Source organism: Misgurnus anguillicaudatus, chromosome 23, assembly GCF_027580225.2.
Source record: "Misgurnus anguillicaudatus chromosome 23, ASM2758022v2, whole genome shotgun sequence".
In the NCBI taxonomy this organism is placed as follows: Eukaryota; Metazoa; Chordata; class Actinopteri; order Cypriniformes; family Cobitidae; genus Misgurnus; species Misgurnus anguillicaudatus.
In genome coordinates this window covers 19,240,476-19,264,625 of record NC_073359.2, presented here as the reverse complement: position 1 = coordinate 19,264,625, position 24,150 = coordinate 19,240,476, and the positions used below count along the sequence as shown (strand labels likewise).

At 36.1% G+C, this 24,150-nt stretch overlaps 1 protein-coding gene across 1 annotated transcript; it reads left to right on the top strand.

The window, feature by feature from the left end:
- Window positions 1-332: 332 nt before the first annotated feature.
- On the top strand, window positions 333-23,312 carry LOC141349268 (granzyme G-like). The gene is made up of 5 exons (XM_073862094.1): window positions 333-574; window positions 15,029-15,185; window positions 16,093-16,213; window positions 22,232-22,459; window positions 22,563-23,312. Exons 1-5 carry the CDS (start codon window positions 520-522, stop codon window positions 22,713-22,715), a joined length of 714 nt encoding a protein of 237 aa, XP_073718195.1. The 5' UTR covers window positions 333-519; the 3' UTR covers window positions 22,716-23,312.
- Window positions 23,313-24,150: the final 838 nt, after the last annotated feature.

Here is a 24,150-nt window from a genome sequence, read left to right as displayed (position 1 = left end):
CACACTTATAGCTAATCAGCAGTTAGGAGCGTGTCTGCTAACCGACATCCTTGCCGGGTTGCGTATGTGTGGGGCGGGTCTATCAACCGAAGGTCCAGATTCTATTGGGGTAGGGGCGTGTTTGTTTAGGTGATTTCAAATATCAACATTGGCTTTCAAACATCGTGGACTCCGCCTTTAAATTCAATCAGTTAATAAAGATCTGTGAGATTAAACATTACTGGCAGATATGTCTGGATCAGATTAGTGTTGGTCAGTGATCTTCCAGGAGACAGATTGGATATGGCTGACATAAGCATGCATGTTTATCTTATCACCAAAAGTGTGGTTACCTCATGATAAATCAGCAAACGCTGATGATCAGCACTTTTCAATGTTAAATTAAATAAACTGATCTGAATTCAGTGCATGGTTTAATTTCTAGCTTTATCTTCCTGGTCTGAGTCCCTTGACTCTGTATTTAAAGCAGAAGACGACTTCACTGTGCTTCACACATCACTTGACTGAACAGTGACTACAATGAGCATCTTTTGGTTTATAACTACACTGCTACTGCTGCACTTCTGCACCCCAGGTAATGACTTCATATCAGACTACACTAATAACAGCAGACAGTTTCTCATAACCATTTAAATAGTTTCATAATAAGTACTTAGAATAGGAGGAAATAAAGAAAATCTGCTTTTTACCATGCAAACAGGCTTATTATCACGTTTAATGTTGCGTATAAGTCTTAACATAAATAGTTACAACAGCAAATGTCACGGCTAGTCCATGACATGTTTTGTGTGTCGCACTTATCCGTTTCACCTGGACTCTCATGGACTAATTACATCAACACACCACACCTGTTGTATGTTTGATTGTGTTTGTATTTATACGCCTTTGTTCTGGCAGCCTGTGCCGGAAGATTGTCATTGCTACCTCGTCTGTTCCCTGTATTGGATGTTCCTGTGTTCACTGTATTCACCGTGTTATCCCTCGTGTTTTATCATTAAATGTTATTTATTTTCGAACTTTGCGTTTGCGTCCTGTCTCTCTGCCGTGTCATGACAGCAAAGGTCTGATGAACAATCTCTCTTAGGTGTCGGTATTGTTGGTGGTAAGGTGTCCATTCCACCAGGGCCGGAGTGGGACTCATTTTCAGCCCTGGAGTTTCATGCCTTAGACCAGCCCACTTTAGTTCACGACTGACTATTAAAATAATATCTTTAAACCCTCAGTAGTATAAGTCTGCAGTAGTGCACTGTTCTCTGCAGCCTTGCAATTCACTGTATTTTTCAAATATATAATTTCATATTCCGTGCAAATGCAGTAAACAATTATAATTTTTGCCATAATCATGCAGCCCTACCATAAGACCATAATATTACTAAAGTAAACTTATTCAAAAACTAAAGGAAACAAATGTGTTTGTGTTTTCCTCTATATTTCTATTTCTAAAAAATGGTGAGTCTTGAGATTAACTGTTGGGTTGATAACGTTTGGAAACCCCTGATATACAATACACAAGCAAGATTTATCAAGTATGCATTGGAAACAAATGGAAAAAATCTGTATCTTTTTTTTTAGAACTTAGATCATGTCTATTGCTAAATAACGTAGGCCTACAGTGTGTTAAAAAAAGAAAACGTCATGGATATACTTTTGAAACTAATGAGTTTTGCATCAAATAGATGTTTGTTCCTCTTGCAATAAACGATGAATAATGACTATTCATAGAGAATTCATCTATGACTTGAATAAAAAAAATACGTTTAGAGGCCAGCCAGTTTGTATTAAGACGCGCTCAAGTTTATTTAAAATATAATAGACGCGCGGCCGGCAAGCGCACTCAAAAGACGCGCTCAAGTTTATTTAAAATATAGACGCGCGGCCGGCAAGCGCACTCAAAAGACGCGCTCAAGTTTATTTAAAATATAATAGACGCGCGGCCGGCAAGTGCACCAAAAGACGCGCTCAAGTTTATTTAAAATATAATAGACGTGCGGCCGGCAAGCGCACTCAAAAGACGCGCTCAATTTTATTTAAAATATAGACGCGCGGCCGGCAAGCGCACTCAATATAGACGCGTCTGAAACAAAACTCGTGTTCAAGTAAGCGCTTTGAAAACCAGAAGACAGCGGCACGTCCTGCGTTTCCCATGCGTTTTAGATGTCAATGAACCCTAATGCAAGCATTCTTCCAATAAGTGGTCGGGACTCGGGACACAATCAACTTGTGCATAAAGCGGCGAGGACATCTCTCACCCGCAAATACGCATCATCCCGGTGGCATGACAACACCGGCCCTCGTGGCCAAAAAAAACAGACCAGCCCACCGGGAATCCTCCCGGTTCTCCCTATGGCCAATCCGGGCCTGCATTCCACACAGCCACCCATACATGGTCTACATTCGTGACACACAAACACATACAGCATGTGGTGGATTTTTGATAAGAGAAGATTTTGTGATGACGTCTGCCTCATGCAAAAGAAAGTGAGTAAAATAATATGCTGTAAGTGACCTTTGACATCACAACACAAAATTTGTGTGTTGATAAAGCTTAGTTGCAAAACCTAAAACTATATAGTTTCTATTATGTGTGCAATATAATTAAAAGTACTTTTTCACATATAATAACCATTTACTGACTACGATTAAACTCTCATACACTTGTTCCAACCCATTGTTGGGTAAAATATGAACAGACCTAACTTTTGGTTTAAAATAATAAATAATCCATATTTGACCCAAACTTGAAATAACCATCATTCTTAGAGTATAATAAAGTGTCAAAATGATCGTGTTAAACTTTTCTGTAGGGTTGAAATAGTGGCAGTCTTTTAACATTTTAGTTTATTTTGTTTGCTTTAGTCACCTCATGGCATATTTGGGTGTTAATGACATAAACCATTTACCTGAGGGTATAGAGGTCGATGCCTTTCCCCATCCAGATTTTGATTCCAAGAATATGAATAATGACATCATGCTACTAAAGGTTTGTATTTGTCTACAAAATTTATTTTAGCAGCAACTAATTAATTTTAATTTATGTATTAATTTTAATTTGTATGTATGTGTAATTTATATAAAAAAACATGTGGCATCTACTTAAGCAGCTTTACATGTCTTCCCATTTAGCTTAAAACACCAGTAACTCTGAACAAGACTGTGAATATCATTGCCCTGCCAAAAAATCAAAAAAATAAAATCTCAAGTAACTGCATGGTCATGGGTTGGGGCTTACAAGAATACAATGGGAATTTTCCTTCAAACATCCTGAGAGAAGTGAACTTGACTCGTTTATCCTCTAACAATTGTGCCACACCTCACACTTTATGCACTAAGAAAGAAGTCGGGCCAGCACGGGTATTTATTTCATAAGTTTCACATTCTGTTAAATGGAAACATATGTTTTTAATGTTATTGTATTTTTATGGTATAATTTATGGCTAACTCATAATTTCATTCACAGGGAGACTCTGGTGGTCCACTTATCTGTGGAAAAAATGCAGTGGGCATTGTGTCTTACTACATAATGGACAAGTCTAAGTCTACAAGCTACCTTATAATGTATACTAGCATTTCTCACTACCTTCCATGGATTCATAAAATCAGTGAAACCATGATAGCACGTTCTCAAGAGCAACGTAAACCAGTGATAGCTAAGCCAGATAAACAAGAGCAACCCAAACCAGGGATGGCGACACCGGACAAACAAGAGCAACGGAAACCAGTGATAGCTACGCCAGATAAACAAGAGCAACACAAACCAGTGATAGCTACGCCAGATAAACAAGAGCAACACAAACCAGGGATGGTGACGCCAGACAAACAAGAGCAACGCAAACCAGTGATAGCTACGCCAGATAAACAAGAGCAACACAAACCAGTGATAGCTACGCCAGATAAACAAGAGCAACACAAACCAGGGATGGTGACGCCAGACAAACAAGAGCAACGGAAACCAGGGATGGCAACGCCGGACAAACAAGAGCAACCCAAACATGGGATGGTGACGCCAGACAAACAAGAGCAACGCAAACCAGTGATAGCTACGCCAGATAAACAAGAGCAACACAAACCAGGGATGTCACACAAAATGATGCTGGATGAACTCAACGTGTTTCATGTTAAAGCATGTCTCATTAAAGAACGAGGCTCTTCATCTGCAACGTGATGTACTAGATAAAAATAAGTCTGTTTAAATTATTTCTGAAGTTACAACATACATGGTCTAAATTGCCCTTATAAAGACTAACTAAAGTTTTATTATAGTGAAAGTGTGGTAACCATGTTTTTGGTGTTTTTATCAACCTTGTACAGTAAAAACCATAGTTCAATTATGATTACTGTAGCAAAAGCATGGTTAATGTATAGTAACTATTGTTTAACTATAGAGAAAGCAGGTTTATTTGGTTTCATTTTCATAGAAGTAAACCATATGCAAGCTTTGAGAGAGTTCAGCCAAGCCTCATGCAACAAGACATTTCATTTAAACATTTTGTTTATCACAATGTTTCAACATGAAAGTTCTCTTACAGAAGACAGACAACTTTGGCTACTATGAAGGTCATTTTTAAGGTCATTGGGGTGCATGTCAGACTTTGTTCAGTAAAACATTTAGCTAGTGATTGCATGCACAATTAGCCTTAAAAGAAAATTTAGCTTTAAACCTCAGAAATTAAATTGATTGATTTAATGCTACCAGCAAATACACACCTCACTATCACTGTTAGGCAGGGGTTAAATTGGGATTTGTTATGTGGGGGGGCTCCTCGGTGGGGTCTTATTTAAGTAAATCTTATTAATTAAAATATAAGTTAAAAGAAAGAACCCTCTGATAATTGCAATCATTTTAGATGCCAGCAGTGTGCAAAGCAACTTCTGATAATAAAATCTTTCTGTGGGCATGTGCCCTCTCCTTTGTGTCAGTATCAAATATTGAAATACTGTTACCATCGAAAAACAGAATTTCTTCTTTTATGTATTTGGTATTTTATTAAGTAATATAAACTGAAATTTAAATTTTAGTACTGCAAAGTGCTCCAAAGTGTAACTCATTACCTCATTACATGTACGTCTATCATAAATAACCAATTAAAAACGTACAAAATATACATATAAGAGAGATGCAAGAATATTACATAACTTCAAAATGCTTAACTCTTTACATTTAAATCCATCATAGAGAAGGCAAAATTTAGCCTGTGACAAAAACACAAAGTAACCAGTTAATTCATCACATCCCAGATGGGCTGATATGAGGAAGCCTGTATGATATTACATCTCTGCCTACAAGCTAAATGCTCTGCAGACCTTCTGGTAGCTACCCACTTCCGAACATATTTTATGGGGTCCCAGGCGGTAAGAGGAGGTCCAACCATTTTAATGAACATAAGAGCAGAGACGTTTTCATTTTTCAGCTGTGAACGTATTGGTGTCACAACTGTATTCATTTCTGAGAAACCTCTCTCACACTCTGCACTGCTTACAGCAATTGTCTCTACTGCATGTTTAAGCTTGAGAAGGGAATCGTGCATTGATACACTTGCATTTTCCTTGTAATTCCTATAACTTTGCTTAATACCAGAGAATCCAATTTTCAAAAGCTCACACAGCTCTCTTACTTCACTTTCACCATACATTAAAGGTAGTGGGTTTGGCCATGTGTTTTTATCTAACACATTGATTTTGTGAAAGAGTGATTCCTCTTCATTTGTGACCATCCTTGTTTGCATGCTTTTGCATAGTGCTTCATAGAACATTGTGGGATCTATAACTTTCTGCCTGCTGTCACTCTGTAGTGTTATGCCATTAAAAGCACCTTGCTGTTCAGCCACACAAGCAGTTTTGTAGAATGGACTACTGTCTGGGTTCCTGCTCATGGCATTAAACACATCTAGCTGCCTTTTAATAAGATTCACTGATTGAGAAAGTGTTATGTCTCTGGCCTGCAGAGCCTCAGAGAGGTCTTTAAGCTCTTCAAGTGCGTCCATCATCAGACCAAGGTTTTTGACAAAAGCAGTTGAACTTAACTTTGCTGCCAAACCATTATACATGCATCTTTCACCAGAATTTCGGCTTAAATCTTTACTTGCAGCTGTGAGGTGATTGTAGAGTGCAGCATACATTGTCAAGACAGCTTTTACAGTTCTGAAAGATGAAGCCACCCATCTTATCCCTAGGACCCTACCAATTCTTCTGAAACATAAACCTAATTCAGACACTGCAACATCAAGCTCTCTAAGGTTTTTTGGTGACTGATTATACAAACAATATAATTTGTCAAGGAAAGCTGTGAAATGGTTGGTCTCTGTGCAGTGTTTTACTGCATCTGATACAGACAACTCCAACCTATGGTTTAGACAATGCCAGCCAATGAGACCTGGAAACATACTTTTCAATTTGGAGTACACTCCATTTTTTTTCCCAACCATTACAGAGGCTCCATCTGAACAGAATCCCACCAGACATTCTTTAAGAAAAGCATCATCAAGACCATGTTTCAGCAGGCAGTTCAGTAGCACACTAGTAATTCCATCTGCAGTAGTACTCTCTAGCTCAAGAAGATCTAAGAAGAAGGTCAGTGGCTCTGAGCTTTTAACTGATGTTCTGACGTACACAATTAGACAAGACTTCTTGCTTAATGAGGTGCTTTCATCCACAATAACGGTCAGCTTTGCTCGAGTCTCCCTGATGCTTGTCAATAATGCTTGCCTCATTTCTTTGGCTATAAAATGCACAATGTCTGTACATGTGACATTTGAGTGAAGAACACGACCAACATTTACACCATTTATCCCCTGAAGGTCTAACAATCCTGGATAATCAGAGTAAGGCCGATTATTTTTTGCAATGTAGTATGCTGTTCTGAAGACATTGTTGGTTGAAGCTAAAATATCACTCTGTGTTTTTAGAAAGCTTGATTCTAGAGCTTTCTCATTTTGTTTTTTCACAATGTCTTCTGCTAATTTGTGACTCTGTGACAAACTGTGCTCATTAATTTTTTTTCTCAATGATTTCTTTTGTTTTTCACTTGTGTTGCCATATGGGCCTACCTTACAATTTTGCCACTCAGCAGAAAATGTGTACCTGAGTCTTCCAGTTTTCATTGCACCAAGTGTCCCTGCTTCATAACATGTTTTACATCCCAGTTTTTTGTTTTTTATTGTGAGGAATGAATATGTCTTGGTGAAATAGTCATATTGGTTGGTGCTCCAGCATTCTGGCAAATCATCCCTAAATCCTCCTACACTGCTGCCTTGTCCTGCTCCTTTCTCCTGTCCCATGACTTCATTTTCCTGTTCAACATCCTCTTTTCGTCTCTCCTCTCCACCCTCCTCCTCTCCTCTGTCCTGTTCAAACTCCTCTGCTGCTCCCTCATCACCTGCCTTGCTCTGCTCAACTCTGCATTGAAACAATTTAAATAGACTGAAAATATGCTAAGAAGCAACAAACCAGCATAAACTTGGCTATTCAGTATGCCACTTATCAAGAAATCTAATTATTTTGGACAAAAGGAATGATAGAATTACCCATAAAAATAATAATAATTTAAATGGTAACACTTTACAATAAGGTTCATTAGCTAACATTAGTTAATGTATTAACTAAAATGAACAAACCATGAGCAACACATTACAGTATTTATTAATCTTTGTTAATGTTAGTTCATAGAAATAAAACTGTTAATTGTTTGTTCATGTTAGTTCACAGTGCATTAACTAATGTTAACAAGATTTTAATAAAGTATTAGTAATGGCTGAAACTAACATGAACAATGATGAATAAATGCTGTATAAGTGCAGTTCATTATTGGTTCATTTTACGTTGCGTAACCAAACCCCTGGTCAGAGCCTGACTCCACCCACTGGCAATATTTGAAAAATGCAAGAAAAGGGGGCAGATCCCAACGGAGATAGAGGGGACGAACTAAGTGTGTGGTGAGATCGTAACAAGGGCGTGGTGAGCTTGAACCTGCTTGTCACGAGATATTTTTTGGACCCACCATCCAATAGTACAATTCTACTGCAGTAGCCACCGTTCAACCTGAAGAGGGCAGCACTAAGACGTTTTTACACCATATATTGTAGTATTGAAACACTTTATATCCAAATGTCAAAAAACTTACTAAAATCAATGAACAGCACTAATAAAGCATCATTCTTACAGATCATTAACTAAAAAAGGTTGGTTTAGGGTTAAGTTACTCTTTTAATAACAGCATATGATAGGAAATTGACTCTTAGAATTAGTAAATTGTGCATGATTTAGACTATTATTTTATCCTGCAGTTCAAATGGACTGTAGAGTCAAATTCAACATTTTGTGATTTATTTTCATGAATTAATACGTGTCACAACAAACAAGTAGACTTCAAGTGACTAACCTTTTAAAATAGTCTGTGAGCTTCCTCCTCTTTGCCTCACACATAACGTTATCTTAAAACTCTGAAAGATTGAGATCGGATCAGAAGGAAATTAACCTTCTTAATGTATGCAAGAAGTTATTAACGTAAACAGTCAGTGAAAAAATAATAATTAAATGAAATGAAATGAAAACTTACTCTTTACGTGGCGAGAGCATAAACATTTAAATTCAATTAAAATTGCGATTGAAATGTCTGTAGTTAATTTCCAATACCAATTCAGCGAAACGTCTCGCACTGCAGCTAATCTCATTGGTTATATTGGAGGTTAAACGTAAGCGTTGATAGGTACAAGGCACTCGCGAGCGTGACGCGAGCTCTGACGTAATCTTGTTATCTTTGGGAGCATCCGCGCAACGCACACGCGAGCTTAAAGCCTAGAAATAAACAGAAAGCACTCGCGTCAGTGGACTCGCATCAACGGATACTTGTACTTTGCATACTGTCGCGGACCAGAGCCAGACCGTCAACCTATGTGCCGGGGCTCAGCACCGGACGGCCCCGGCCCAATTTAAACCCTGCTGTTAGGAGACTTCTGAGTACCATAAATATTTAGCTTCCACCTCCAGTCTAGCAGCATGCAGCATTTCAGCTTGAAAAATATAAATGTATTTTTTATTAATAAAAACTCGCTGTTAAAACTAAATGCAAAATTACACTTTACAGTGAAATATAATGAAATCCTTCAGATATTTTTTGCATTGTGTGACTACATATTCCAATTATGTTTTAAATATTTTATCATAAGTGTTACATACCTCTTTATATGTCTAGGGAAAACAAGGGAGGTAATGTAACAAATGAAATAAAAAGGAAATGTAATGAAATAAATGACTGACGGACACATCAATCTCCTGATCCAGAATAAAGATCAATTGAGAATAAAGTAGTGATTTATTAATAACAAAAGATTGAAAGTATAAAGGAAGCAAATCTTCAGGAGACGGTCAAGCCAACATTACAAACAAAAAACCCTCTAACTCTTAAAAGGAACTAAATAAGCTGTATCAAAAGTAAACATAAACAAACAAACAAACACATGCTTATCTGTTTCCCTACCTAACATGAATGAAAGGGGGTAGAAATAATTGGCTCCCTCTCCCTACAGCCTCCATACTAAAATAAACACAATAAATAAGCAAGTTAAAAAGATCCAACATAAACAAAGTGTGGTCAACCAGTTAGCCAATTTGCTCAGACGGACACTGTATCCAACGATAAAACACCAAAAACCTCACATGGTTTTACAAACGATCAAAGTTTAAAGGTCAGGATCAGGTGAGAGACAGTGTAGCCGTCAGCCCTGCGTCTTGAGAATTTTCGTCCTTTATACCACAGAGCACACTCTTTAATCTAGAGAGAGAGAGAGAGAGAGAGAAAGGGAGAAGAAAAAACACAACAATGCCACTAGATGGCAGCATTTCTCACATACCTTTACTTTTAAGGCTCTTGGACCGTAACACAGCACACTAGGTACAGTACAACCACTACTACTGCCCGTCTATGCCAGGATGTGTTCAGTAAAACCTTATGCTTTTGCCCAATATAGCAAAAACATTGTAAAATTAGGTTTCACCAAACACAATTTTATTTTAATAGATTCATGGTTCTTAAAGGCGGAGTCCATGATGTTTGAAAGCCAATGTTGATATTTGAAATCACCTAAACAAACACGCCCCTACCCCAATAGAATCTGGACCTTCTGTTGATAGACCCGCCCCACACATACGCAACCCGGCATTTGATTGATTTGATTGGCCATAAGTGTGTTTTGGTAGTCGGCCCGTCTCCTTTTCCAACGCGTTTTTCAAACATCGTGGACTCCGCCTTTAACTTTTACCAAAGGTTTGGAGTGAAATTACATCGGTCAGGGCCAGGCTTGTGCACAATTCAGAATTTCAGAATTGGCCTCCATTCAATTCATGAATTTGAATTTAATTGAATTGACCCTGCCCGACAGGAAGTTAAATTTGAATTGGAATGACACGAAGTGGAATTAAATTCATGGCAATTCAAAGAAATTCCACAGTCACACAACAGAAAGAATCTCACATACATTCAATGTTAGGAAAGTTACTTTGGAAAATTGTTTGGCAACCATTTTAAATACTTGGTTAAAGTAAAGCATTCTGGGAAATTAAGTCATGTTTCATTGTGTTCCATAAAATTACAATTACAAACATTTTTAACATTAATTGCTGGGGGAAAACATTTCCTTAATGTAATCTGTACAAGTAGTTCAAACTAATATAATTTATAGAATATGTAATGCAATCATATCTGACATATACTGAAAGCTACATTTTAACCCTTCACTTACTGTATAATATGTAGCCTATATGATTTTTTTATTTCTATTGAATTTCAATTCTGCTTCCTTTAATACAAATTCGACTTGTAATTCTAGATCCTGTTTTTGACATCAATTCAAATTCAAGAATTTAACTGGAATTCAGGAGTCATTCTCAATTCAATTCTGAATTGTGCACAAGCCTGGTCAGGGGAGGAGGTATTTGCGACAGCGACCCCTCGGCCACACACAAAGTTTTTGCTAACAGTTTAATTTTACCTAATGATTCGTAGACAAATCGTTAATGAGCCCCATTGACTTCCATAGTATTCTTTTTCCTACTATGGAAGTGCATGGGGCTCATTAAAGATTTGGTTACAAACATTCCTTCAAATTATCTTCCTTCGTGTTCTTCAGAACAAAGAAATGTATACAGGTTTGTAACAACATTAGAGTGAGAAAATGATGACAGAATTTTCATTTTTGGGGGAACTCTCTCTTTAAAGTGCCCTATTTTCACACACTACATAATATAGCAAAACTTATTTTTAGTACATAAGATAATCTTAAATACATCTAAGTTGCCTAATCAGTGTTATTTTGAGATGTCATGAATATGAACTGAAATGCATTTACATACTATCTCGTTTTACACAAATGTATACACTTGAAGTAAACTTGTACTCACCTCTTACAAAGATGGATTTAAATTAAGGCTGTCAAAAGATTAATCGCGATTAATCGAATCCAAAATAAAAGTTTGTGTTTACATAACATATGTGTGTGTGCTGTGTGTAAATATTATGTATATATAAAAACACACACATTTATGTATATATTTAAGAAATATTTGCATTTAAATACTGTATATACATTTATATAAATTATGTTATATATAAATATAAATATTTTATATATAAATATAACCAATTTTTCTTAAATATCTACATGATTGGGAACGTTTTTATATATAAATAATAATTATACACAGTACCCACACATATGTTATGTAAACACAAACTTTTATTTTTATTATGTGATTAATCGCGATTAATCTTTTGACAGCCCTAATTTAAATGTATTACAAGTAGTATCTAAATACATTTTTAAATTACATTTTAGCATATTTCATATTTATGTACTTAAGTACAAAAAAAATGTAGGCTATATTGAGTACAGAATTAGTACATGAAAATAGAGCAGTAGGCTTACATACAGTATTGCAGAACATTTAATGATGAAAGGGAAATAGTAACGAAATGCATCTCTATTACATTAATTTTCAGGAAGCCTCTAAGTTTCAGATAACTAAAGCTTCTGGTTGCAAAGCTGTTGGAGTTTTTGACTGAATCAATAATAATTTAGCACGGATTTGGCTTTATTAGCTCTCACTGTCTTTGATCAAAGGCAATGATTTCATCCAGGAATCATAAAATGCTTAAAAATGGGTTATATCTACCGCATTCATCGGATCTTGCTCATCCAACTTCCACTCCATTAAATCCATGTTAGTAACAAACGTGCTTGCTGTGGGATAATATCATTTAACCAGAAACAACTTCTAATTTCTTTCTGATTGCCTTGTAGGCTGCATTAAAAGGTGTGTACGACTTCATGAGGCGAGCCGCTGCAAGAAACGACAAGTGGATGACATCAGAGTAACGCGAGAGCGATTTAAAATCAGCCTCCTTCGCAAGATTTCTCGCGGTACTCTGATGTCATCTACTTGTCAGTTTTTGCGGCGAATGGTAAAGTTGAGCACACTTAAAAAACTTGAAGCAGAACTGCCTGCATATGCCTGCACCTCGTCCATTAATTGTATATAGCAGGACAATTTATCTGTTTCTTCTCAGCATGAGAAATACAAGGTGTGGCGTGTGAGCGTGTAAACTGACTGAAATGCGTGTGTCTCATGGTGAATGTGTGAGACTTGAGAGCCCTGATAGATTTAATTCTATCAGCAAATATATACCTCAAAATCACAAACATGACACAGAATCAATGAAGACCATGTTGGTTAAGAGGTTCAGTTTCATGTGACTTAAAGTTCACGATGTACCTCAGTGACTGCCAGAAAAACCCAATTCTGAATCTAATGTCAGATTTATAACATGAACGTCCAACTGTCGATATGGACCAGAACGTCTTAACACTGTATTCAGCACTTTGTTAAATCCATGCCTTGAGAAAATCAGTTTGATGTGTGCATTAAGCGTTGTGAAAAAATCTGAAAGTCACTGCTGATTTTATCTGTGCATGACACTGATATCTGCTACTGACATCTGTACAAACATATGGGTAAAACTTAAAGATGTTTTTCCCATGCATGTACAGCGGGGAAAATAAGTATTTAACACATCAGCTTTTTTTAGTAAGGGGGTTTCTAAGCGAGCAATTGACACAAAATTTCACCCAGATGTAGCCATCAAGCCAAATTTCGAATTCATACAAAGAAATCAGATCATTTAAGTATACAAGTTGAGTCATAATAAATAAACTGAAATGACACAGGGAATAAGTTTGAACACACTTTATTTAATACTTTGTAGAAAAGCCTTTGTTGCAGCTTCTAGACCCCTCCTGTATGGGAACACCAGTCGTCTGCATTGCTCAGGAGTGATTCTGGCCCATTCTTCCACACAAATAGTCTTTAAATCTTGAAGGTTCCTTGGGCCTTTTTTATGAACTTTGATCTTCAGTTCTCTCCATAGTTTTCTATGCAACTTGATTTTTTTTCTTTGAAACCACTTAATTGTTTGCCTTGGCCTTGTGTTTGGGATCATTTTCTTGCTGAAATGTCCACCCTCTTTTCATTTTTAGCTTTCTGGTAAATGACAGCAGATTTTTATCCAGAATGTCCCGGTACATTTCTCCATTCATCCTGCCTATAATAATATAAAATCTGCCAGTACCCCTTTATGAAAAGCAGCCCCAAACCATGATGCTTCCACCCCCAAACTTAACTGTTGGTATGGTGTTCTTGGGGTGGTGGGCAGTGCCATTTCTTCTCCAAACATGGTGTGTAAAATTACTGCCCAAAAGTTCAATTTTGCTTTCATCTGACCATACTATAGTCTCCCAATAATCCACAGGCTTCTCCAAATGCTCTTTCCAAACTTTAAACGAGCCTCAACATGCTTTTTTTGTTCAGCAATTGAGTCTTGCGTGGTGACTGTGCATGGATGCCATGGCGGTTCAGTGCATTGCTTATAGTTTTCTTTGACACAACAGTACCTGCTGATGCAAGGTCTTCCTGGAGTTCTGCCCGAGTGGTTCTTGGCTCTCCTGATTATTCTTTGGACTCCTCGGACTCCTCCTCCTACGTGGAGCACCTGAACGTGGCCGGTTTATGGTGAAGTGATGCTCTTTCCATTTCCCAATAACGGCCCCCACAGTGCTCAAATGAACAATCAGCATTCTGGAAATGCGCCTATAACCATTCCCATCAAAATGCTTTTTAACAATAAGATTACGAAGATCTTGAGAGAGTTCTTTGATTTTACCCATCATGAAGTCTTTCCTGTGTGCTTCCTGGTTAATGAGAAGCCTTTATAGGCCATCAATTATGACTAAAGCAGCTGATATCAATTAGTACTGATAGGGGGCAGGGTTTCTCTCTCAATACTGACAGATTTTAGGTGATCTCCTTGCTTTCTATGCCATTTTGCACCTTGTTCTCTTCATGTGTTCAGTACTTATTCCCTGTGTCATTTTACTTTATTTATTGTGACTCGGCTTGTGTACTTAAATGTTCTGAATTCTTTGTGTGGGTTCGGTATTTGGCTTGATGGATGCATCTGGTGGAAGTTTTGTGTGAATAGCCCACTTAGAAATCCCCTTACTGATAAAAAATGCTGAGGTGTCAAATACTCTTTTTCCCCGCTGTATTTTGATCATATCACCAAACTATGGTTAAATGATGATGATTCAGCAAAACTTGATGATCAACACTTCCTTCTAAATGCTGATATATTAGATGATCTGATATGAATTCAGTGCATGGTAAAATTTTTGGTTTTATCTTTATGGTCTGAGTCCCTTGACTCAGTATTTAAAGCAAAAAACGACTTCATTGTGCTCACACATCGCTTGACTGAACAGTGACTACAATGAGCATCTTTTGGTTTATAACTACACTGCTACTGCTGCACTCCTGCACCCCAGGTAATGACTTCATGTCAGACGCATTAATAACAGTATATTATAACTTTTTATAATAGGAGAAAATACAGTGAATCTGTTTTTCCAATGCAAACTGTCTTATTGACAGATGTTGTTTGTATTACACAAAAAAACATCACCAGGTTTTGTTAATCTCTCTTTAGGTGTCGGCATGGATCATGGTATCGTTGGCGGTAAGATGTCCATTCCACACAGCCGCCCGTACATGGTCTACATTCGTGACAAACAAACATATTCAGCATGTGGTGGATTTTTGTTAAGAGAAGATTTCGTGATGACGGCTGCCCACTGTAATAGAAAGTGAGTAAAATAATATAATATCAGTTGCATCGAAAGGTGACATCATTATAATGTTAATATTTCACTATAATTAACTATAAAAGCTCAGTTTCAACATTAAAAACTGATTTTTCTATTATGTATACAATGTAACTGAATTGAGGTATTGATAACAGAATCCTCATCATCAATGCATTTACATATGTAATAACCATTTAATAACTATGATTAAGGTACAGTATCATCAACATGATCTCACAAAGTTCCGTGGGATAGTCACGGAATTTTGTGCTCATTTTTCTGTGACATTCTCACGGATCTCCGCATATTTCCGTGGCCCTGCCACGGACTTTCTTTTCCGTGGCATTCTCACGGATTGGTTACTCAACTGCTTTTTCCTATTTTCAAACCATTGTCGCTTCGGTTTAGGGTTAGATTTGGTGCTTGCGTTACTTTGTCACTGTAAGTATTGGTTTATACAATTTTTTCTGATGTATTCTTTTATATTTTCTAAACTTTAATCAATTGTCACCTGGCATTGGGGTTAGAGTTGGGTTTGGGTAGGGATGTCATTTTATGTCAATCTGGCCCTAAACCGAAGCGACAATGAAGGTGGGACAAGACAGTTGAGTGACCGGTCGGTGAGAGTGCCACGGAAAAGAAAGTCCTTGGCAAGGCCACGGAAATATGCGGAGATCCGTGAGAATGTCACGGAAAAATGAGCACAAAATTCCGTGACTATGCCACGGAAATTCGTGAGATCAGGTTGAGTATTATACACTCATACACTAATAAAGTGGCTGATGAATGTATATTTGTTCATATGCACGATGCAACGACAGTATTGTCAAACTAATTGTGTAAATCTTTTTTGTAGAGTTGAAATAGTGGCAGTCTTTTAACATTTAGTTTATTTTGTTTGCTTTAGACATCTCATGGTGTATTTGGGTGTTAATGACACAAATGATTTACCTGAGGGTATAGAGGTCGATGCCATTCCACATCCAAGTTTTGCAAACAAGCCAGGTGATGACATCATGCTACTAAAGGTTTGTATTTGTCTACAAAATTTATTTTAGCAGCGCATGTTTCAGTTTGTCATAAGGCTTCCTGTGTGATCTAAAAAAAGATTTTATTAAGAAGATTTTTAATAAGTTTGACACTGTATCTGGGAGAAACATTTTTTTTTAAACTCTGTATTTATTAATTTTTGTTATAAAACCACCAAAGAACAATTCAGACTATACAGAATGATTACAGAATACCATTTCCCACACCACCTGATAAGTAGATAAGCAAAAAATAAATAAACAATTGAATTAAAAAAATACAGAATATGTTTTTTCGGAAGGGCATGGAAAATGGCTTCAAAACGAATAACCAAATTCATCCGAATAACAGAAAAAAAATTCGGCCAGACACAATCACGTGTTTGCTGGAACAGTGCTCAATTAAACCCCTTTAAGCATGAATATTATGTGTGTTAAGTGAATGAGTAATCTATAAAAATGACATGAATGACATTTTCTGCGTGCCTCCTATTTAGAAATTAGAGCTTTTTTGGAATTAATTTAAAAATCTTTAAAACAATGTTAATATCAACCTTTTTTTAAATCAACTGTAAAAATTGACCCTTTTCGTTTTTTCCCGTTTTATTCAATTACACAAGACCAGAAAAGCTTGATAACATGCTGCACTTTGATAATAAAATATTAGTTAATAACTTCGTTAATGTGTCTCCGTGTGACTCCGGTCACAGATTATCTTTTAATTACTTCAACTAAAAGCAAGCTTTATTGTCAATCTAGGTAAATATGAAATAAATAAGTAAATAAATAAAATATAAAAATGTAACATTTTAAAAGCAAAATTTAAACTGAAGATTACTACATGAATTGCAATTAACATAAAAATAAGTAAATACCTACACTGCAAAAAATGACTTTCTTACATAGTATTTTTGTCTTGTTTTCAGTAAAAATATCTAAAAATTCTTAGATTAAGATGCTTCTTCTTGATGAGCAAAATGATCTAAGAAAATAAGTCTAGTTCTTAGACAAAAAATATACAATTTAAGTGAATTTGTGCTTAAAACAAGCAAAAATATTGGTCAAGGTGAGAAAAAAAATCTAAAAATAAGATTAATTTTTTTCTTAAACACTTAATTTAAGCAACATTTTCTCACCCCATTGGCAGATAATTTTGCTTGTTTTAAGCACAAATTCACTTAAATTGTATAGTTTTTGTCTAAAAACTAGACTTATTTTCTTACGTCATTTTGGTCATCAAGAAAACACATCTTGATTTAAGAGTTTTTAGATATTTCTACTGAAAACAAGACAAAAATACTAAGTAAAAAAGTCATTTTTGCATTGTAACAATGAAACCATTTAAATTAAATGTTTTTAATTACCTTATTGCTTAAAATCATGTTGCTTCTTTTGAACTAATTGTCAAAACTGTTTTTAAAATAATAGAGCAAATAACTGTTATTTGAAATTTTAATCGAATATCTGATTATTTATTTAAAACAATTTATGTTCGCACAAACGCTGTATGGACATAGATAATATTGAGCACAGCAAGTTTGTTGTATTATTATGCTTTTGTGAATTCTTGTCAAAACAGATGTTTTTGAACTATTCTGTGTATAGGCCTACAGTATTTGTATATATCCGTGCGTGCACTTGAGCATCTGTGCATTTCGGATCTGTCATCGCGAGTCTTGCCGATTTTAATAACTTTTTAACATAAATCAGCTCCTGGACTTTATCTCTTTAATAACTTTTTAAACATCAAGCAAGTCCTTCATTTTATTTTCAAATTCCTGCATGTTTTTAAACTGAAACCAAAATGTGGATGCACTAGAGTATTGGGATCGCTAAACGAGATTAATGTAGGCTACTTATTTTTTATGAAAAACCCCACTCATTTAGACAGCATGAGTCACGTAACTGTGCTCTCAAGTTTGTTATTTTAACGTTTTAATACAGTGATGCATAGCACAGGCACAAGCAAGAATGCATTTAAAATGCCATTTTCATTTACATTTTGTCATTTTTTGTCCAAAGCGACTTGAGGTAAAAAATAGAAGCAATTATAGCAACACAAGAACAGCAATACATAAGTGCACTGGAAATAGTCTCATCAAGTTCAACACAATATACATAGACGAGAGTTGGTTAGTAATTTTTTTTTTAATAATTTAAAGATGTTACAAATACAGATACAGATACAAATACTGTCTCTGCTGCACACCCCTAGTACTGTGTATATACATTTGATGTTCCAGCGTGATCTCACGAGAATTCGTACCTATTTTAGGAGTTTGCTAATTCATATAAATTCATAGGAAGTTAATCATGCAAAAACATATAATTCTCATGAAAAAACAACAACAACGAAACCTAACCCCTAACCCCACACATGATCCCAACGTCACAGGGGTCAATGCAAATTGTACAAAAACTTACGATTATGGTCGTATGAATTAGCCAACTCCTAAAATAGGTACGAATTCTTGTGAGATATCGTTGGATGCTCACAGCCTGCCCTCGAGCTATTATTCAATGTTTTAAACGTTTTTAAACAGACTTTTCATGTTATTGGCCCGAGCGTTGTGGCTATAATAAATTGTTGCTTAGTATCAGGCTGTTTGCCTGTTTATTTTAAACATGCAAGCCTCTTATCTAATTTGGAACCAAATTTTAGACCGATTTCAAAATTTTTTATCAAATTACAGACATTTAAAAAAAACTTAGTAGTGGATGTTTTCCAGTCAGGTTTCAGGGAAAAACACAGTACTGAATCGGCATATTTAAAAGTTTATAGTGACCTTTTGCTAACGGTTGACTTCGGTGCTTCTGCAATTCTAGTTTTATTATATCTTAGTGCGGCATTTGATACTGTTGACCACACTATCTTGATTTCTCATTTTGAGCAATATGTAGTCATTCAAGAAGTGACTCTAAAGTGTTTTAAGTCTTATCTGTCAAATAGGAGTTTGCTGTAAAAGTTGGGGAATTTTTATTTAATTATTAGATTAGATTATTGTTTTGGGACTGAATGATAGTGTTAATCTTGGCTCTTTGACCTCATATAACCCGATGATGGTCAAAGATCTGGGTGTTTTGTTTGACAAAGTTTTGAAATTTGATAAGGAAATCAATGCTGTTGTTCAATTCAGATTTTTCTACCTGAGAATTTTAAATATTGTCTTCATTTTTCAAGGCTTGAGTACACTCTAAACATTTTTTGGTACTCAATAGCACTAAAAGCTCGTAATTATAGAGGAACCATTTTTAGTGCTATATAGCACCTGTGAATGACCATATATGGGGTGATATAGCACCACTATAGCATCACATATGGTTCAACGTGGTTGTTAAATCATTAAATGGGCTGGCACCTTCTTATCGGCTTGCAGACCGTCTTAAAGGAATATTCCATTTTCTTAAAAGAAAAATCCAGATAATTTACTCACCACCATGTCATCCAAAATGTTGATGTCTTTCTTTGTTCAATCGAAAAGAAATTATGTTTTTTGAGGAAAACATTGCAGGATTTTTCTCATTTTAATGGCCTTTAATAGAGCCCAACATTTAATACTTATCTCACCACTTAACAGTTTATTTACCGGAGTTTCAAAGGACTATAAACGATCCCAAACGAGGCATAAGGGTCTTATCTAGCGAAACGATTGTCATTTTTGACAAGAAAAATAAAAGATATCCACTTTTAAACCACAAATTCTTGTCTAGATCCGGGCGTGATGCGGCAGCGTGACCTCATGCAATACGTCATGACGTCAAGAGGTCACAGAGGACGAACGCGAAACTCCGCCCAAGTGTTTACAAGTGTGTTGAAAGACCGTTCCTACGTTGTTGTTTGTCAACTGATACTAATTAATGTCTTTGTGTCAGTTTATTGTTTACAATGGTCCGCAAATTTGCGTTTTATATATGTAACACGTGACCTCCCTACGTCACTACGCATTTACGTTAGATCGCGCTGGATCGGACCTAGACGAAAAGTTGTGGTTTAAAAGAGCAAATTTTTAATTTTCTTGTCAAAAATGACAACCGTTTCGTTACATAAGACCCTTATGCCTCGCCTGGGATCGTTTATAGACCTTTGAAACTCCGTTGAAAAAACTGTTAAGTGTTGAGTTAAGTATTTAATGTTGGGCTCTATTAAAGTCCATTAAAATGAGAAAAATCCTGCAATGTTTTCCTCAAAAAACATAATTTCTTCTCGACTGAACAAAGAAAGACATCAACATTTTGGATGACATGGTGGTGAGTAAATTATCTGGATTTTTCTTTTAAGAAAATTGAATATACCTTTAAGTGGCAAACACCTAGCAGGTCTCTAATTCTCTGACTGGCTGCTTCTAATTGTTTTTAGGTCCAAATTAAAACTTTGGGGTGACCAGGCTTTTCAGTAGTTGCCAAGTGGTTGATATCCTCGGGGCAACATTATGTTGACCCTAGGACAACATTTCAATCAACCAATCAGTTTTTCGAAATAAGTTTACAGTTTGTTTTACGTTTAAGCTTACAACCAGGATTAGCTGTTTCTAGACCATTGTTTTTCACTTATCATGCCCCTTTGATTTTAGGGTTTGGTTATGATTAAAGGAATAGTCTACTATTAAAATATGTTATTACCTTAACTAAGAATTGTGGATACATCCCTCTATCATCTGTGTGCGTGAAGGTAAGCGCTGGAGCGCACTGCGACGCTTCGATAGCATTTAGCTTAGCCCCATTCATTCAATGCTACCATTTAGAGATAAAGTTAGAAGTGACCAAACACATCAACGTTTTTCCTATTTAAGACGAGTAGTTATACGAGCAAGTTTGGTGGTACAAAATAAAACGTAGCGCTTTTCTAAGCGGATTTAAAAGAGGAACTATATTTTATGGCGTAATAGCACTTTTGGGAGTACTTCGACTCGCCTGAAAAGTCCGCTCCCCTTCTCACTCTCATAATGGGAGAGGGAGGGTGTTACTGCGCCGAGTCGAAGTACTCCCAAAAGTGCTATTATGCCATAAAATATGGTTCCTCTTTTAAATCCGCTTAGAAAAGTGCTACGTTTTATTTTGTACGACCAAACTTGCTCGTATAACTACTCGTCTTAAATAGGAAAAACGTTGATGTGTTTGGTCACTTCTAACTTTATCTCTAAATGGTACCATTGAATGAATGGGGCTAAGCTCAATGCTATCGAAGCGTTGCAGCGCGCTCCAGCGCTTACGTGCACGCACACAGATGATAGAGGGATGTATCAACAATTCTTAGTTAAGGTAATAACATATTTTAATATTGAAAATGAGTAGACTATTCCTTTAAGGTTGGGGTTTGGGGCGGGTTTAGGTTTTATTTAGAAAAATGTTGTCCTTGGGTCAACACAATATGTTGCCCTGAGGACGTCTCTCACTTGGCAAAATCAGGTCGAGCTTGCACTGAGACTGTGAAATCTCTTACCTTTGCATATTAGAGCAGCTTTAACAATATTTAGTTTTAAACGTGGTTTAAATGTATATATTACAAAAGGCTTTCAACTCTATTGTGTAATAATGTATGTTAATGAACTGTGCTTTTTGAATTATCTTTGTGTGTTAATTGTTTTTACTTTTATTCTGTGTAAAGCACATTGGGCAACAGTAGTTGTATCAGCCTGATCTCACGAGAAATCGTACATATATACGAGGTGGCTAACTCATATCAATTCATAGGAAGTTAACCATGCAAAATCATATGTTTGTCTTGAAAAACAACGAAACCGAACCCCTAACCCCGCACCTAAAGCCAACGTCACAGGGGTCAAGGCAAATCATACAAAAACTTACAATGTGGTCATATGAATTGAAACAAATTAAACAACTCGTAAAATATGTATGATTTCTCATGAGATAGTGTTGGTTGTATTTATGTGTGCTTTATAAATAATAACACCAAACTAATCAATTTTGATATGCAGTAGTATGTGCAATTTATAACTTTTAAAAAATATAAACATATGGAGCATCTACTCAAGCATCTTTACATGTCTTCCCATTTAGCTTAAAACTCCAGCAATTCTGAACAAGACTGTGAATATCATTGCCCTGCCAAAGACTAATAGAGAGGAAATTTCAAGTAACTGCATGGCCATGGGTTGGGGGCGACTGAAATACAATGAGAAGTCTCCATCAAGCGTCCTGAGAGAAGTGAACTTGACACTTTTAGACTCTGAAAATTGTGCCAGACCTCACACTATATGCACGAAGGAAGACGCCGGGCCAGCAGGGGTATTTATTTCAACTAACTTATTCTTTTAAATAGAAACATTTAATGATTATATTGTTATTGTATTTTAATTTATGGCTAACTAAACCACAATTTCATCCACAGGGAGACTCTGGCGGTCCACTTATTTGTGGAAATGAGGCAGTGGGCATTGTGTCTTACTACATAACGAATGAGTTTACAAGCTACCTTACAATGTATACTAAAATCTCTCATTACCTTCCATGGATTAATGAAACCATGAATCCAACTCTTTAATGCAGCATGAACCATGGAAGGCAAAGCTGGACAAACTCAACATGTTTGTTTTTAAGGCATTTCTGATTTATGAAAGCTTTTCATCTGCAATTTCATGTTTAAATAAAGGCAAACCCTTAGCATTGCATAAGTCTGTTAAAATGATTTCCGCAGTTACAATCTACATGATCTACAGTAGTTGCATTGCAAATGTTCACAGCAGGCAACAACTGTCATCTTGTGGTAAAAGTTTATACCACTGATTAAAATAAATGGAGAATAAACAGCTTAAACTATCAATATCCAACCAATGACAAACAATTTTACTGCAGTAAAGTATTGACACTAAATGTTATAAAACAATTACATTAGCTTCAGAGTTCATCCAAGAGTTTTTGAAGCTCTTTCACCAACACAACCCAACTTCAATCTAGAGGTCCTGTTGAATCTTTAGTGAAGTGCTCTTGAATTCTTTTAAAAGTTTTTTTTTCTTTAAAATAAGATTTTATTTAATGATTTGCATCAGAGTTTTTTGCACCAACCACATTAATCAGTCTCATAAATGAATGAATTTTGTAAAGCATCCACAGATGAAAGAGAAAGTAGCCAACACTGGCAATCCTCCTGCAGCATGACAACGAATTTAAACAACCTGAGTTTATCTCAATGTTCACAAGATGCAAGTTTTCCCACACAGAAGAGACACTTTTTGCATCTACATATCTAAATAAACCGATATGGTGGGATTTTTTCAGTAAAACCTGGTCAAGAAACTAAATTAGCCATAAAAGTAAATAAGCTTTGACCTAAAATAATTTGATTAATTTAATGCTATCGGCAAAACAGCATCACAACTATAAAAACAGCATCAATGCATAATAGCTTCTCAGCACAGCGAAGAGGTTCAGTTTCACATGACTAAAAGTTCACTGTGTACATCAGGGGTTGACAAAAAACACCTGGGCCCGTATGTATAAAACATCTCAGAAATGCTCTTAAGAATAGTCTTAAGCCATGACTTAAAGGAACAGTATGTAAGAAATGTATATCAATTAATCATAAAATGACCCTGATATGTCACTAGACATTAAGAAATAATTTTCATTTCAAATACTTATATCACTTACAACAGTGGTCTGGCCAGGATATTGTCATTTAAAAAGTGGAGTTGCAGCCCTCAACTGATGTTTATGTTGTCATGTTGTGTATTGGCCACCAGTTGTGTGATTGCAGTACCGGTTTTAGCCACAAGTTTTGTGATTGCAATACCCGTTTTGGCCACAATCCTACATACTATTCCTTTAAGTGTCAAGAAATTCTTAGTAAGGAGTAGGATCAGTCTGAGATTAGGAGACATTTATAAAGAAGCTGAAAGCAACTTTCAGTAAAGTATAAGACTCATTCTTAAGTGCTGACTTAAGTGCCGCAAACTGAGGACTACAATGATTTCAACCTA